Source organism: Saccopteryx leptura, chromosome 8 (assembly GCF_036850995.1).
Source record: "Saccopteryx leptura isolate mSacLep1 chromosome 8, mSacLep1_pri_phased_curated, whole genome shotgun sequence".
In the NCBI taxonomy this organism is placed as follows: Eukaryota; Metazoa; Chordata; class Mammalia; order Chiroptera; family Emballonuridae; genus Saccopteryx; species Saccopteryx leptura.
In genome coordinates this window covers 60031003-60048322 of record NC_089510.1, presented here as the reverse complement: position 1 = coordinate 60048322, position 17320 = coordinate 60031003, and the positions used below count along the sequence as shown (strand labels likewise).

Genomic DNA, 17320 nt, shown 5'->3' with positions numbered 1-17320 from the left:
GGCTTAGGCAAGGCAAGCTCTCTCTGTGTGGTGTGATTTAGGGCTTCAATGGATGCAGAAAGATATTTCATTCCACTCCTGTCAATGCCTCCCTGCTTGCACTTTGGAAAAGCAGGGATCTGTTTAGCATGCCCAGGGATGGCAATAGATGCTCCTTCTTTCATTCCTCCCAACATCCTTCCCCAAATCTGCTTTTTGTTATAAAATTATCAAATAGTCATTTACTAGGCCAAGGAAGCTCACAGGTCTCTTTGAGATTTTGTTCCATGAGACCATGTGTTGTTCTTGACTTGGAGTCAGAAAACCTGGGGCTAAGGTCTCCAGCCTGAATAAGTCACTTCATCTCTTTGATTTCCCCTGTCCCTCTCCCTCTGCTGGTGGGAGGTATAGGAATATTATATGTATTATTTTATGTTTGCTGAGCCATACACAGCACATACATTACGGATGTGGGAGCCCACTGCAAATCATATAGTGTTAAATAAGTATTGACTATTGAGAATTTGTTATTTAAACTGCAAAGATATTCAGTTTCAGGAAACTGGCCCACTTTGTAAACAAGATGCCTTATAGGTTGAGTCAGATAAGCTTCTAGTGAAAAATACTAACTGCTAATAGTATTAGTGTCTTTTTTTAAAGAAATCTTTTGGAATATTGCCATCAAATCTGAAATTCTTATGCTGGTCACAATTTTCAACAAAGGCATTTAAGAATTCTGTTAACATGTAGAATCTGAATGTTTAAATCGCATTAAGGATTTTAAAATAAATATTTAAAAAATTACAAATACCAGTAGTTAAAAAGAATATCTAATTTTGGAAAAGGACATGTTTAGAAGCAGAACAGGAAAACCAGAAACCATAAAAAAAGAATAATATATTTGATCAGACACATCTTTAATATCTGACAAAAGTCAAGGTCAAGAAAAGAAAAATAGACTAAAAAATAAAACTTTTCCATCTATATGATGGATATAAAGAGGCAATAAATAGAAAAGTACAAATATTTATTAGACAAAGAAAAACATATCTCTTTTCACTAGTACTCAGGGAAAAGTAAACAGGAGTGATAAATGGTGATGAATGGAGACTTGACTTGGGGTGGTGAACACACAATACGGTGTACAGAGATGTGTTGCAGAATTGTGCACCTGAAACCTGGATAATTATGTTAACCAGGGTCACCCCGATAAATTCAATAAAAAGGAAAAAAAACAACATCAATAAGACACAATTTTTAAAAATATATATTAGAGTTTAAAAATTTAAATATCAATATATAATACCAAATGTTGGTGAAGATCTAGGGAAATGAATACTCTCGTATGTTGCTGACAGAAAAATAAATTACTTCATTTCAGGGAAATAATATCAGTATTTATCTGCATCCAAAATAGATGTATCTTTTGATTTAGCAACTGGGCTTTTGGTTGCTTTGTTAAGAACTGCCCTGGCCAGTGGCTCGGTGAATAGAGTATTGGCCCCAGATGGTGTTGCCGGCTGGATATCACACCACAGTCTGCCTCACTATCTCCCTTCCTTTCACCTAAAATAAATAAATAAACAAACAAACAAACAAATAAATGTAGGTCCTGGCTGGTTGGCTCAGGAGATGGAGCGTCAGCCAGGCATGCAAACATCCTGAATTTGATCCCCATTCAGGATACACATGAGAAGCAACTACTTCTCTTCTTGTCTCTGTCTCCCTTCTTTCTCTCTTTCTCTCCCGCAGCCAGTGTCTCTGCTGGTCCGAGGGAGCATCAGTTTCAGACGGGTGTTACTGTATGGATTCCACTCAGGGCACAAGCTGGAATCTATCTTTCTATCTTCCCTCCTCTCACTTTAAAAATTAATTAATTAATTAATGTAAACACTAATATGTAAGAACACACATATATTATAGTTATGTTTAATTCAACATATATTTGCAGTGAAAAGAGAAGAAACATTATTTTTCAAAAATAAAGGAGTGGTTAATAAATTGTAGTATGGTACCATGAAATATCATATAATTATTGTTAAAGATGATCTAGAAATATTTGCTTACTAGGTCAATGGACATTTTATATATTGTAAAATGAAAAATTAAGTTTCAGATTAATGTCCAAGTAAGATTCTCCTTTAGTAAAACAAATTAATAAATGCATAAATGAATCTCCATATAAATTTGTATTTCTGTGTATTTTATAGAGTAAAAAAATGGAGAAATATGTTCAGCTGATGATAACATAGATGATAGATAGATAGATAGATAGATAGATGATAGATAGATGATACATTTAAGATCTTAGTGCTTGAATTTGTCCTTTGGTGTATTCCCCTATAGCTCTTAAGCCTTTAGAATACATAGCAATCACCTGTTAGGTAACAGTTTGAAAGTGCAGACTCCTGTAATTGCCCTGGATATTTTGATTTAATAGGTCAAGGACTCAGAAAATCTTGAGTAGTTCTCTCACTGAAACACGTCCTTCTAGAATACAGAATCAAACCTATTTTTTCCCTTATAACCTTTCCCCTAACTCTTACACATAAATGTCTTTTGCGTTTCCTTAAAGAAAGGTAGACCTGAGTTCCAAATGAAGTAATGGACATTTTATAATTATCTTAAAAGGGAGATTGAAATTTTTCATAAACACAGAGATGACAAATATGTAGGACAAAGACATTATTTAAGTCAGAGCAAATATATGGGAACATTCTAGAAGCATAACAGGTTATTTTCTTGGGATTCATTGATTGTAAGTAACAGAAACTTGTTAATTTGGTTTAGGCAGAAGATGAGAATTTGTGAGGATGCAAGGATGTCTTAGGAACCTAAGGTGGGAAGTACAGCCAAGTCTCCCAAATGCTCTGAATAGGAACAGGAAATGCCAGGAGGGACAGATTACTCTTTCTGTGTCTGCCAGGCTGCGCATTGCTCATCTCTGTGTCTCACTCTGTATTTGGTTCTTTTGTTCTCTTTCTCTGCCAAAGTTTTTTTTTTTTTTTCTGCTTGTCCATACACAGGGATCAAGTGTGGTCACCCTGGTTGTGGCTGTACATCATTTCTCAGATCATGTTCCTAGCAGAGTATGAGCAGCAGCTTTAAGTTCTTATTTAAAGGTCTCAGTGATGCTGGCATTACTCCTGTTAATGGTTTGGATTCCACTGGGTCATGTGCTCCTGGTACCAACTGATTGTGGTAGTAGAAGGACAGAGCCACATGGAACAAACTAGTTGCAGGCTGCCACAGCTCTGGGTGCGCCCAATATTCAGAGAAAAGGAATAAAAGCGGAGTACTATCCCCAAAATACGTGTACGTACATTATTTCATCTCTGTCAGTGACTAGGAGGCTGGAAAGAGTAACCCAAGTTCTTGGGTTCAGCCTCTGGTAAAGATTCTCTGTACTTTAGGTCCTTGGGTTCCATGAGTTTTTGATACATTTTTATAATATAGTCTCTTTTGTGATTAAAGTAGTTTAAATAGATTTCTGTTATGTGCACAAATCCTGATTGAGTTATTTATCTGGATAGTTAGTTCAACATCTCATAGGGTCCTACAGGAATTGACTCAAGTCTGCAACACGTGCAGCCAGGTTTCTGGTGGCCAGGAAGTGTTTTATTGTTATAAAGTTTTCAAGAGCTCTTTGTTTGTATTGCTCATTGGTGACGGTGGCAAAATGATAGAATCCTAAAGAAGTGGGACCTAAAGAAACAGTTTAGCCTCCATCACTTACAGCTAAGACAAGTGAGCCCAGGGAGGAGAATTTCTCATGTCACACAATGAATGAGTCCCTGGTCATTTGAAGCTTTGTCCCAGGATGCTCTTGTGCTGCTTCCTTGTTCAAGCTATGTATAACAACACTCCTCCCTTTAATCTCTGTGGCCCCTGCCATCTTTCTATCACTTCCTTTCTCCACTCTACAAATAGTAATAAAAATAGCAACAGCAACATCAATGATAACAAGAACTAACATATGGTGAGTGCCCTCAATGCACCAGGAACACGAGAACTTCAGTCATTATTTTATTTAATTCTTTCAACTATAACATCAAACACACACACACATTCTAAATGAGGAAGCTGATTATTAAAGTGTCAAGTAACACAAATCAGAGCGGTAAGGGGGAGATTTTTAATTTAACTAGATAACGTCTCCCTGCCCAAAGTCCTCAGAGTGCTTTGTATTTCTTCTCAGACCAGTGAGATGATTTGTCACGATCTAGTCTGGTGATGATGTATAGATAGATGTCTTCCCAGTCCAATGGAGCACAAGGTGGGAAGAACTGTATTCAATGATGTTTGACTTAAGCCTATGAGTGACTTGCAGGTATCAAATTAGATATTCTATTAAAACATAGATTTATCAAAAACCAGTAATTAGCCCTGGCCGGTTGGCTCAGCGGTAGAGCATCGGCCTGGCGTGCGGGGGACCCGGGTTCGATTCCCGGCCAGGGCACATAGGAGAAGCGCCCATTTGCTTCTCCACCCCCCCTCCTTCCTCTCTGTCTCTCTCTTCCCCTCCCGCAGCCAAGGCTCCATTGGAGCAAAGATGGCCCAGGCGCTGGGGATGGCTCCTTGGCCTCTGCCCCAGGCGCTAGAGTGCCTCTGGTCGCGGCAGAGCGACGCCCCGGAGGGGCAGAGCGTCGCCCCCTGGTGGACAGAGCGTCGCCCCTGGTGGGCGTGCCGGGTGGATCCCGGTGGGGCGCATGCGGGAGTCTGTCTGACTGTCTCTCCCCGTTTCCAGCTTCAGAAAAATACCAAAAAAAAACCCCAAAAAACAAAACAAAACAAAAAAAAAACCCAGTAATTAGAAATTTGATCCGGGGGATTCCCCTTACATACTTTCGTCATTTGCTCAAAGGTAAAAGTTTGGGACACTGATTTCCTAGTGTGACTGAGCAGAATATGTCCAATCTCTCATTGTCCTGGTGGCTATATTCATGCTTCTGCTCAAATGCTCAGTTTACCAAGACCGTCACTCTGGTCCCTGACTTGACTGACAACCAGACAGAAAGGATTTGCAACTATCAAGGGGAGGTTACCGGTCACTGTTAATATTTTTGTGATTTAAATTAGTTCATGAAGAAAAACACTTCAGTTCCTCATTCAAGAAAGAAAATAAACAAAAAACAAACAAATAATCAAAACAAAGCCCTTCTAGTTCTCACTCTATAGCTCAAAGTAGCTCCTTTCATTTTTAGGATCTGTCTTGTAACTTTTTATACACATATTGCTTTTCTTTTATTTCTCATTGAACACTCAACTCAAATTTTGTAGGATTGAACACCAGATAAAAAGCCAATATTAGACTTAATATTTGTTGAATGTTTGACATAGAATGGGACCATGGTCTCTTTCAGTTAGACTTATTTAAACACCTCCATATCTGCCTTACTAATATGTGGCTCTGCTGACAGCTAGAATTCATCTCACCTCCCACACTTATGTTTGACTTCATCCTCAGCTAGGGTGCTATCGTGGAAAGAGCTTTCTGCTAAGGAATAAGGCACATGCAGTAGAATTTCATTGTATGAGAAGTCAGAGCTCTGACTCTGTCACCAAACCACTTTATGATCTGGAACAAGCTCCCCGTATCCTAGTTTCCTCTTCTCTAGATGAAGACTGACATTTGAGACTGAATGGTTTCAGCAGTTTAACATGAGAACAAGGCTGACGCAAGTGCCATTGCTTACCATGTCTAAAAGGCTAATTCTACAGTCAAGCTTTCAAAAATATACAACAGATACAGTTAGACATTCCTTTGGGGTTGCCTCGCGATTTAGTCTGGTGAATCCTAAGCAAAGTAGTAGAACATTTTCTGGAAAGAAGTTTTAGAACTGAGACTTAGCAGGGTTGTGGGAGTTATAATAGTCAGTTAAATACTATTTCAGAATGTGTTGGTATGTCATTTTTAAGGCTTTTCTTTTTAGAGAGATTTTCAATGGCTATAAGATGAAAAAATATGGTAAGAGAGAGGGAGAGGTTTAAACTATGAATTTACTATCACCAGTGAAAAGGGTTTGTATTACAGAGGAATCTGGGAATTAGCAGGACAGCCAAAGAGGGGCTTCAGGAGCGCAGTAAAATGGGAAGCTCTTAAAAACCATGTTCTGATTGAGAATGTGCTTGTGTGGAAAACGTAAGCACCTAGTGAAAACTAAATTGGAGTCCACAATGGGAACATAATTGGTCACAAAGGGAAATAACATTTCTCATAAGTGAGGGAATACAGATTGAAATATTGAATTAAAAGAGCTCAGAGAAAGAGGGTGTGGAGACAGATGAAAGCATGTGGCACCGCCATCTTCTGCTTCCAGCTGTCACAACCAGGGCTTTGGGGGCTATTGACATGGACATTAGCAAAGAAGATCTCTCTCTTCATCTGGGACCATGAGCCCGGAAGGGAATATGTATCTGAGACTGTGAAGGTCCTCTTTGCCACTGTATGAAGCATCTCTATCTGGGTGTAAAGACCACATATACTAAAACATTATTTCTCAAGCTATAATTTATGGAAAAATGATCACATGATTGAATGCTAAGACAATATCAAATTACTATTAAAAATTAATAAACGCCTACTCTTGAGTTCAGTAGTACTTATTGAACCACAAGTAGATAACAAATAATTTGCAGACTAGCACCAGTCCACAGACACATACTGTGAGTAGAAATCTGGTACAGCAAGGTGAAGGGATAAAGAGAAACAGATTCCAAATCATTGTTTGAGTCCTGTGCCGGGGGTCTATCCATGCCCAGATAAAAACAACCCTAAAATGAACATTTACCTCAAGTTGGAATTTCTGTCACAACAAACTCAAGACAATCTTGACTAAAATGCATGGTTAGGATGCTGCCAATCATTTTCCTATAACTATGGCTGGGATTATTAATTCATCACAGCATTCTTTCCCACAGTATTCAGACACAACCTGAGAGTCCTTCTAATTGTAGTATTCAGTACAGCCTTCAGTCGATAATCAGAGTTTGCAAAGACATTTAAGTCTACCTACTATTCCTGAAGACCTCTTTCTGAGATCTCACATTTAGTCAGGCCTTGCTTTTTCCTTCGTTATGACATATGTTTAACAAAGCAAGTCCTTGTTGTCAATGGAAATTTTGTAGATTTTGTTCCATATATAGCCAGAAAGTGAATAGAATCAGACTATGATTTCAGCTCTTACCTGCCGCAAGTCGTACACACTTAACACAATGGAGAGCACAGACATGATGATGATGGCCACAGAGTATGGTATGTAACCTTGAGACAGCCACAAAGTTAAGGTAAAGGCTTGGAACACATAAAATGGATTTAAAACCTGCAGGTACAAAAATAGCATTTAAGTCACTTGCATGGACCTTAATAATAGTCAAGATTAGTAGAGATGATGTCAGGCACATAGAATATAATATGGTGGAAACAAAATTGTCAATATTTTAAGCACTCAAAGACATGGCCACAGATCAATACTCTTATTATTCTGTCTTTTTAAAAATATGTTACCAATAACAAAATCTAATCATTTTACATTTTTAAACAGATTCACTTTTCTCAATAGTGATGGAAGAAAACGACTTAGTCTCTTTTTCAAATAAACTTCAATTTTGCACATTTTCATTGTTGGGTTTTTCATTTGTTTGTTTTGTTCACATAATCACATGCTATAGATTTAATCAAGTTGTGCAAGAAAAATTAAAAATTCTATTTTTTTATCCAAATTATTTTAAAATAACATACTCCTCCATCACAGGTCTTAGCAACATTCTCTGAGAGTTGTCAAGTCAGCACTTTAACAGAAGTAATAATGAAGACAAAGGTCTTAACCAAGTCTGCAGCCATAACATGGGCAGAATGTATTGCCAGCCCCAGAGCTGGTCATCCATGCAGGTATATTTTGGTAATACCTTCGACTTTTTAATTCCCTCATTTCCCCCATGTTGGTCCTGCTGACTTCCCTATTAATACTGGCAGCAGAGAGGACCACCTAGTGGAGTGGAGCTAGAGATGGTCATGTAACATAGGCAGTGAGAACTGAAGACCCCAAATGAGCAAAGCAAGGATTTCCTTGGTGAGGTGCTCTTTGTGATGATTACCAATTAGATGAAGTACCTAAAACCAGTGCAGTTCTTTCTTACCTTTATTTACTATAATTCTCTAATATAGTAAATAAACTTTTATCTGAGTCCTAAAAATGAACTGCTGTCCAGTTAATAAGTGAATAGTCGGTATCTTAAGAGTTCCTTAAACCCTTAGATATGTTTTATACATTAAAAAGCTGTTGTTCCTTAATGGTTCTTATTATTTCCATCGCACCATGCTTTTCTTACAAACTATAGCTTTTCTGTTTGCTTGGCATAAAATGCTCTAATTGTAGATTATGCATTAATGATAATGTGATTTTCAGTTTATACAAACTCAGTAGAAAATTGGCTAAATACTCCTTGCAGAAGAAAAAACACCATCATAATTAACGTAGTTTCCTTATTCAGTATTCTTTTGAAACTAAATGTGAAAAAAAAAAGTTTTACTTGCTTTTTTTCTACTAAAGTCCTGGTAAATAAGTGCCAGAAAAGTACTAGCACTGCTTTCAAAATAGACCAAGTGACACATGGGAGAGTCTCTGGTAATCTGAAAATGTACTTGAATTAGAAGTTTAAAAAGCAGTTTTCTTTTCCAGAGTGGCACAGACTGTGTATATGTGGGACCAGGGGCTATAGGGAAATCTCTGCACCTTTCACTCAATTTTTCTGTAGAACTAAGGAAAGAAATGTGTAATAAAAAAATTACAGGTGGTGGTGCAGTGGATATAATGTTGGCCTGGGACACTGAGGACCCAGGTTCGAAACCCCAAAGTCGCCAGCTTCACTGTGGGCTCACCAGATGCAGCACTATGCCACTGGTTTGAGCATGGGATCACAGACATAACCCCATGGTCACTGACCTGAGCCTAACAGTCACTGGTTTGAAGCCCAAGGTGACTGGCTTGAGCAAGGGGTCACTTGCTCTGCTGGAGCCCCCCATATATGAGAAAGCAATCAATGAACAACTAAGGTGTCACAATGGAGAACTGATGCTTCTCATCTCTCTCCCTTCCTATCTGTCTGTCCCTCTCTCTCTTGCTCGCTAAAATAATAATAATAATAATAATAATAATAATAATAATTTATTTTATAAAAGATATGACCATGCTCAAAATGACCATCTTTGTGGATTAGAAATAGACTAAAAACATGCAATAAAATGGGGACTACCTGGTCAGCCGACTGGGTTCCAGACAAGGACAGAGAAAGATGGCTAGAGGCTCAGTTCCAGTGAGTGGAGGACAGAAAATGTCCCTTGAATAGCAGGAGACAGAGCCCAAGCTTGCAGAGAAAAAAAGGGGTGGCAGCGAGGCTCCCCCACCCAGAACAGAGGTCGAGAAAAGTCACAATGAGCAGTGCTTCACCAGTGGAGAGGGAAGTCAGGGGAAGCAGAGCTCGTGGTGCAGCTGTGAACTTGTCCAAGCACCCGCCTGGCTCAAGACCTGCATCCTCCAGACCCCCGGGGAACAGAGCCCATACCTCTACTACAGGGCCTAGTTCTGAACTGGGGACCTGAGGGGACCAGTATAAGAGGCCATGCAGAGCCATCAAAACAGAGAGTGGGCACAGAAAGACGAAATGAAGGGGAAAAATCCCACTTGAGGTGAGTTTACCAAAAAGGTAAAATAAAATAACTTCAAAGCACACAAAGAAAATACTTAAAAAACAAAAGACAAAATACAAAAACCTGCTAACAAAGAAAGAAGTCATTCTCAGGAAATTGAAACAGCAGAGCAATATTAAAAGGACCGAAATAATTCAGCTAAAATCCTCAAAAACATCATAGAAATCATAACATTGCCCTATCATGATCAAAAAATTTAAGGAAACAAATAGGAGATTATAAAACAAGACTTTTCCTCACACTGGGAAGAGATTCTTTTAAGTGGATTTGAATTTAAACCAAGTGATTATTGAAAAGGACCAGTTAGAAATTCTGGAACAGACAAATATATATATATATATATTTAAAAAATATATATATATAAAAAATATAATATATTTTAAATATATATATATATATTTTAAAGCAAACCTCCATAAATAAGAAAAATATAGACTAAAGGCAATGAGGGAACTGAAAAAAAAGGAATTTGCATAAAGCACAGATTTTGTTCACATCCAGGGACTCATATATTGCTGAAGAGTCCCCGAAATAGTAGGATGTAAGAATCAAAGGATGGGGTAAGAAGAGACAGAGTCGAACATTTGGAAAAGCAGCCAAAGTAAGCTGCTTTAAAAAATAAATAAAGCTATTGTGATGGTTCATCTTATGTGTAAACTTGGCTAGGCTATGATGCTCTGTTTGGTCAGATACCAGATGAGCTATTGCTGGGAAGGTATATTGTAGATGTGATTAACCATTACAATCACTTACAATCAGTAGACTTTAAGTAAAAGAAATTGCCCTTGATACTGTAGGTGGACCACATCAAATTAGTGGAAGGCCTTAAGAGCAAAAACTAAGATTTCCCAGAGGAGGAGTTCCGCCTTCAGACCGGAACACAGAACTCCCGCCCGAGCTCCCAGCCCACCAGCTGCCCACAGGCTTCAGACGCAAGGCTGCAACATCAGCTCTTGCCCCGGCTTCTGGACTGCCATCTGCCCTACAGATTTCAGGTTTGCAAGCTCCACAGTTCTGAACCAACTCCTTAAAATAAATCCATATCTATATCTAAAAAAAAAATTAAAAGATGGAAGTTTGCCCCCCCAACCCCCCCCCCCCCCACAAAAAAAACAGTTACCTGTTTAATAAGCAGCTTCCATACAGGTTGGATTTCAACCTCAATAGCATTGGGCCCACACACGAGTCTTCTGTTGGAGATTGACCACCTGTTAGTGTGACATCTATAGACTCACGGATAAGTGAATACAAGCCAAACTAAGCAGAAGTCACTTCTCTACCTTTTGGGGATTTTATGCTTTCAATTAAAAATTAATGTGTAAATTTCCCTGGCTGGATATCTTGATTGGTTTGAGTGTAGTCCTGAAATACAGAGGTTGCTGGTTCGATCCCCAGTCAGAGCACATATAGGAACAGATTGATGTTCCTGTTGCTCTCTCCCTCCCTTCCTCTCTCACTAAAATCAGTAAAGAAAAATTTAAAAAAGATTAATGTGTAAATGATAAAATACTAGTATATTTCTAAAATGAAAGTCAGAGTAGGGTGAACAAAGCTATTTATCCGGTTAAAATAATTTCTTAAGTACAGTACAATTCAAGAGCCAAAATGAAGTTAGACAGGTATTTTGAATTATTTTATAAATAATTTGATTATACTCTAAGAGCACCTATAACAAACACAGAGATGAAGATGTTCCTGGAATGTTCAGATATTCTTGGTTGTTCTTGATGTTGAAGATCGTGTCTATCTTACCTTGGGATCTCCAGCACCTCAGACAGGCCCTTAGTATATGAACTCAAGAAATATGTGAATGAATGAGCCAACAACTGGAAGATCATATATGGTCTTTATGGTTGACACCTTGTAAATCCACAACATGTATGTTATAAAAAGAAGCCTTCATGACTGTTATAGCACTTTATAATTTACAAAGCTCTTACAAAAGATTCTCTCATTTGATCCTCACTAAAGTCCAAAGGAAAGGGCTAATATCCCCATTTTGCCCAAGGAAAAACCATTCAGTGTGCATGTTTTGTCAAAGGTGCATAAATCTATTAACCATGGCAATATGACTTTCTTTCTTTCTTTCTTTTTTTATTTATTCATTTTTAGAGAGGAGAGAGAGACAGAGAGGGAGAGAGAGGAGAGAGAGACAGAGAGAGAAGGGGGAGGAGCTGGAAGCATCAACTCCCATATGTGCCTTGACCAGGCAAGTCCAGGGTTTCGAACCGGTGACCTCAGCATTTCCAGGTCGACGCTTTATCCACTGTGCCACCACAGGTCAGGCCGGCAATATGACTTTCAAGCAGAGATGGCAGTGTCAGAAACTGCAGTGAGCCCTTTATACATTCTCTCCTTTAATCAAAACATGATTCCGTGAGATTTCATATTACTGTCTTTAGTTAAAGACAGCTGAAGGTCAAAAGAGCTAAGTAATTTTTCCGGAACCTCGGAGCAAGACAGAAGCGGAGCCACACTTCACAGCGTGGGCCCTGTGACTTGACTTCTCACTCTGCCTCAGTAACTACCAGAGGTCCAGATCTGCAAGATGGATCTCTGGTCTAAGATAAAAGAGGGAGTAAGCCCAAGTTTGTCTAACTTTTGAGCCTTGTTGCTCCAAGTACAATTATTATTTACAATGGTCAGAGAGAACTCAATCCAGAGTCTTCTGACTCTGTGCCACAGAACCACTGAGGTTCAGGGATATTGGAAAGCAGAGAGGTCAAACTGCAGGTATTTCTGTTCGACTTCACAAGTCCCTAAACCTCACACTGGAAAGAACCCATAACGCAAGTCACCTTGGTGCTCAGGATTTTCCAGGATCCATGGAAGTGACCTGTTTGCCAAGGATCAGAACTTTTCAGGATTCCGAACCGGGTCTTCTGTCACTCTCTCTCTCTGCTTAGATGCCCTTCTCACATTGTTCACATTGTAAATGCCCTCTCAGCCTTTTTTTGGCAAATAATTTTGTAAAATTTGTGTTATTTGAATTTGCTCACTTTTATTGTTAAAACTGGCCACTGCCCATGTGAATGGAGCTGCCAGGTGAAACTGCTAATTATCTTCTTGCTTGAGAAGGGCCATTGTTATGCTAATGTTGCAGGAGGAGGGGTTTTTGCAGCAAGAAAAGTATGTGAGGAAGAAGGAGAGGAAGAGAAAGAAGCCAAGATGGCAGGCTGCTGAGGTAGAAGCCAGTTTGTGCAGAGAGGAGAAGGGAGAGGGTGTGCAGATGGGGAACCAGAGGTGACTGAGCTGGTGGGGACCTTTGATCCTAGAAAAACCCAGATGTGTCAGTAGTTTTGTGAGCTCTGAACGAGTAGGTTTTGGAGCCCTGTGTGTTTTTACTCACCTGCCGGGTGAGAGGCTAGAATTAAAAAATGGCCCAGCAGGTTTTTTTTTGTTTTTATTTATTTATTTATTTATTTTGTATTTTTCTGAAGCTGGAAACGGGGAGAGAGAGTCAGACTCCCGCATGTGCCGGACCGGGATCCACCCAGCACGCCAACCAGGGGGGACGCTCTGCCCACCAGGGGGCGATGCTCTGCCCCTCCGGGGAGTCGCTCTGCCGCACGACCAGAGCCACTCTAGCGCCTGGGGCAGAGGCCAAGGAGCCATCCCCAGCGCCCGGGCCATCTTTGCTCCAATGGAGCCTCCGCTGCGGGAGGGGAAGAGAGAGACAGAGAGGGGGAGGGGTGGAGAAGCAAATGGGCGCTTCTCCTGTGTGCCCTGGCCGGAAATCGAACCCGGGACTTCTGCACGCCAGGCCGACGCTCTACCACTGAGCCAACCGGCCAGGGCCTGGCTCAGCACTTTTTGACTCCATAGTATCTTTACCGTCTGTCCGAATCTAACGGGAACCTGCACCTGCCTGGTGGCGAGGGCTGCGGCTACTGGCCATGCAGCCCTTGAGAGCCAAATCTGACGATAAAGCCTCGTGTTTGAAAGATTTGAGATCTAACAGGCTTGGGTCTGGATGCAGCTAAGCCTTAGTACTGGCTGCTTTCTCCACATGGAACCAGTTTCCCCACATCGTTGCATGACTCACTCCCTGATTCATTCAGGTTTCTGTTCAGATAACACCTCCTTATTGGCACCTTCCTTAATAATTCTATTTAAAATAGCTACCCCAAACCCCAGGTCAGATTCTCTATATCTCCTTAACCTCTCTCACTTATCTCTAAATGCATTTGATCATCTAAAATTACATTCTACTTTTTTGCATGTTCATAAACATGCAAAAACTAGACTGCATCCTCCACTATAATATAAGCTTCTAAAGGACACTGACAGATCCTGAAGACAAAAAACAGGGCTGAATACACGTACTGCATTCAAGAATTATTTGTTGAATGAATGAATTGATGAATGGTGAGCCTTGGTTACTTATAGATGAAATGGGTTTGATAATACATGTCTAATAAAATTACTATCAATAATAACATGTGAGATAAATATGTCCAGCATTTGGCACAAGTGCTTAGGACATGACCAGTTCTCTATAAATACCATCTACCTTTGAAGTCTTCCCTAGCCCTTTAGGCACAGTGAACTGTATTTTTCCCTCTATTGCGAACATCACTTTCTTCATAACAGCATGTACCTTCGTGAATTGCTCCATCTAGTTACATGTCTTTCCCCTCACATTTCCTAGACACTCTCTTATGGCAGGGATGGAGCTTTCTCAACTCTGTTTTTCTAGCATATAAGGGTACAGTGTTTGACAGAGAGAATGCTCCCTAAAAATTGGACTTAATCAGTGAGGACCTTTGTGACGCATGTCTAAAACGCATTCTCCCCTAACAGGGCTGAAAACCCAGTGTACAGAACTACGACAGCACACAGGCTGTGGAAAGTTGGTTTAGAAATGAACAAGCCGAGGGCCTGATACACTTCGCTTTCCTTGGGTGGTGAGATGGTTTCTGATGTTGCTAGTAAGGGAGGGAAGCTCAGCCCCAGAGGACTGAGAGCCAGAGGATTAACACTCGCCTGTAGATTATCCTTTTTAGGGTTTATCTGGGCCATGTTTGAACCACAGCTGGGCATACCCCTTGTTGCTTCATCTTCTTCAGTATCTGTTGCCAAAAATATTGTGTCTTTAGGGATTGTATTCTCTTCTCAGCCTCAGCACAAGCCAAGCAGAACTTTCAGGAACACTGACCAATGGCTGAGCAGCCAGAAGGAACGTGAGGCTTAAGGCTGTTTTCCCCATGGAGGTTCCAAAGAACAAAGCAGATTAAATGTCCTGACTTTAACACGCTGATGAGCTAGCAGGGAAAAGAGGCCAGAGAATTAATCCAGGTGGCCCTACAGTACTGAACAGGCTGAATAACACTAAGTAGACTTGCCTAATATTCAGAACTGTTCATTATGGGAACAGTTGCTTTGGAGGCAGAAGGTCCCTCTCCAAAACAGATTGAAGGACTTTTTTTTTTTATGTATTTTAATAATTTTATTTTTTTAATGGGGTGACATCAATAAATCAGGATACATATTTTAACGAGGAAGTTGTGGAAAGAACTTCTGCACTAGCTGTGAGCTAGATTTAAAGGGTTACTGAAGTTTCCTGCAAAGAAGAGATATTAGTAAATCTACTGGAATGTATTTCTTTCTGAAAAACCAAATGTAAAAGAGTAGGAATACTTTCTTTTGGAGATGGTCTATGTCTTTTTTAATTTGATCATTCATTCATTCATCAATTTATTAACCAAATAATTATTGAGAATATATTGTGTGCTAGATACTTTAGGCTCCAGATGGTGAAGACTAGAGTGGTCCTCAAGGCAGAAGGACTGTGTCAGAGTCATTGCTGAACTTTTTCAAATTACTCCTGATTGCTCTGCATCCATTTTGATAAACAGCCAACATAGTGGAGGGAAAAGTTGTAGTGTTCCAAACAGTTAATGCTATTGCCAGGGAATTCTGGCATGACACACTTCTGTGATCTCTGGAATTCTTAGGAAGAAGATTTTTAAAAAATTTCCAGGCATGAAGATCTGGAGAGCACAAGACCAGGAGAATAGGGGTGGAGGTGAAGATGGAGAAAACTCATGCAGGGTGTCCCCAGGGAAGACCTAGGACTTAGACTTACAGGTGTCGGCAAAAGTCTTTGCTCTAAACAAGACATTGAAGTTAAGTGATTTTATACTTTGAATGGGCCCAGACCCATAGAACCAGGGATATGACAAATACAATGTATTAAAAAGAAAATATTGATCTTAGTGGTTCATTTAATTTGTATTAGATGCTTTATGAAAAGACATATTTTAAATAATTTATTAACTTCTAACTGAATACTAAACATTGCCCCTCTCCTCTCCTCCAATCGACCGACCCTTTCTTCCTCCATTCCAAGCACTGGCCTGATGGACGAGCGTCTGCAGTTGGGTGTTTTCTATGGATGGAGCTGTCAAAACTGGTAAAGGTCTTGGTATGTGAGCATGGCTCCTTTCCTGGCTTTTGTTCCCCACAGGACCCGAGGAGTAAGAAAGTAAGGTCTCAAAGCAGCCCTAATCTCATTCTCTTTCCTGCCTCCTTTCTGATTCTTCTTTCTCTGTGTTTCAATATTCTCTCTTCTCCTGAAAGGCTTCCACCAGCTTGGTGCTGAGCATCAGCGGCCTTTCTTTCCTCTGGAACTAACAGGCATGCTTTTTTGCTCAGTGGTGTGACAAATGTTGAGAAGTAAGGTTGGCCCTGCAGCATCACTGAGCCTCTGATGAGATTCTCTTTTCAGTTCCATGTTTAGTGATGTTACACGGGTGGCTTGAAATCAGACATCGTTGGAGAAACATTATAGAAATTGGCGAACTCTACCCATCAAAGCTGGTTTTCTTCCAGACAGCTGGGTTACTAACAGAGTAATTGGTCTAAAGTTTATGAATGAGTGAAGCTAGGAGCAGGAAACCTCCTAGAAGAGTCTTGCTTTCTTTCTAATGCCCTCTTGCAATTTCTTTCTTGGGTAAACTGTCTCTCTTGATAACCTGATTTGCTTTTTGCTACTTGAAAGTGAAAACTAAAAACTGTGTAAATCTATGTATTTCCCCTTTTTTTCCCCTGGCTACTAGGAAGCCTAAAGAAAAGGTTGTATTTAGACTTTATGGTTTTTCATCATCAAAGATCTTAGTGGATTTCCCTTTATTTCTCATATTATGCCCTTACTTTTCATGCAAGTGAGCTCAGAGAAATTAATATCACCCAATCAGTCAGATTTATTATTTTTTAAAGGTGTCTTATACTAAAAAATCTGGAGGAAGTTTGGGGGTGAAGCTCCACATTCTATTTACTCTCTTTACCATCCAAATAGATAAGCCCATTAAATAAAATATGCCTATATGTTTATAAGATTATTTATTCTATTCTTCATGTTTGGAAAACTATACTCTCTATCTTGCTTATTAGATTGCCAAGTTCTTTATTGTGTGGACAAAATTTAAATTTAATCACGTATTATGTTTATTAAAGCTTGGCACTTGAAAAATAGAGACAAACATGAGGTCACTGCCCTAATGGGAAATTTTTCCTGCAGAAATGATTTTCTAGACAGTTATCTACATTTACCAACTGGATTTCCTAAATGCCTTAGATCAATCTGTTAAAGTCTTGTGCTTAATGCTATTAAACCAGTGGTGGGATTCA

General features: G+C 39.7%; 1 protein-coding gene across 4 annotated transcripts in view; it reads right to left on the bottom strand.

The window, feature by feature from the left end:
• Positions 1 to 17320, bottom strand: part of ATP13A5 (ATPase 13A5) — a 137556-nt gene that overhangs the window by 97995 nt on the left and 22241 nt on the right. For all 4 annotated transcript variants that reach the window (XM_066347555.1, XM_066347558.1, XM_066347556.1 and 1 more), the window contains 2 exons: positions 10809 to 10878; positions 7167 to 7301 (listed from right to left, as the gene is read on the bottom strand). In XM_066347555.1, the coding sequence (XP_066203652.1) occupies positions 7167 to 7301; positions 10809 to 10878 (205 nt within the window). The remainder of the gene's footprint in view (positions 1 to 7166; positions 7302 to 10808; positions 10879 to 17320) is intronic.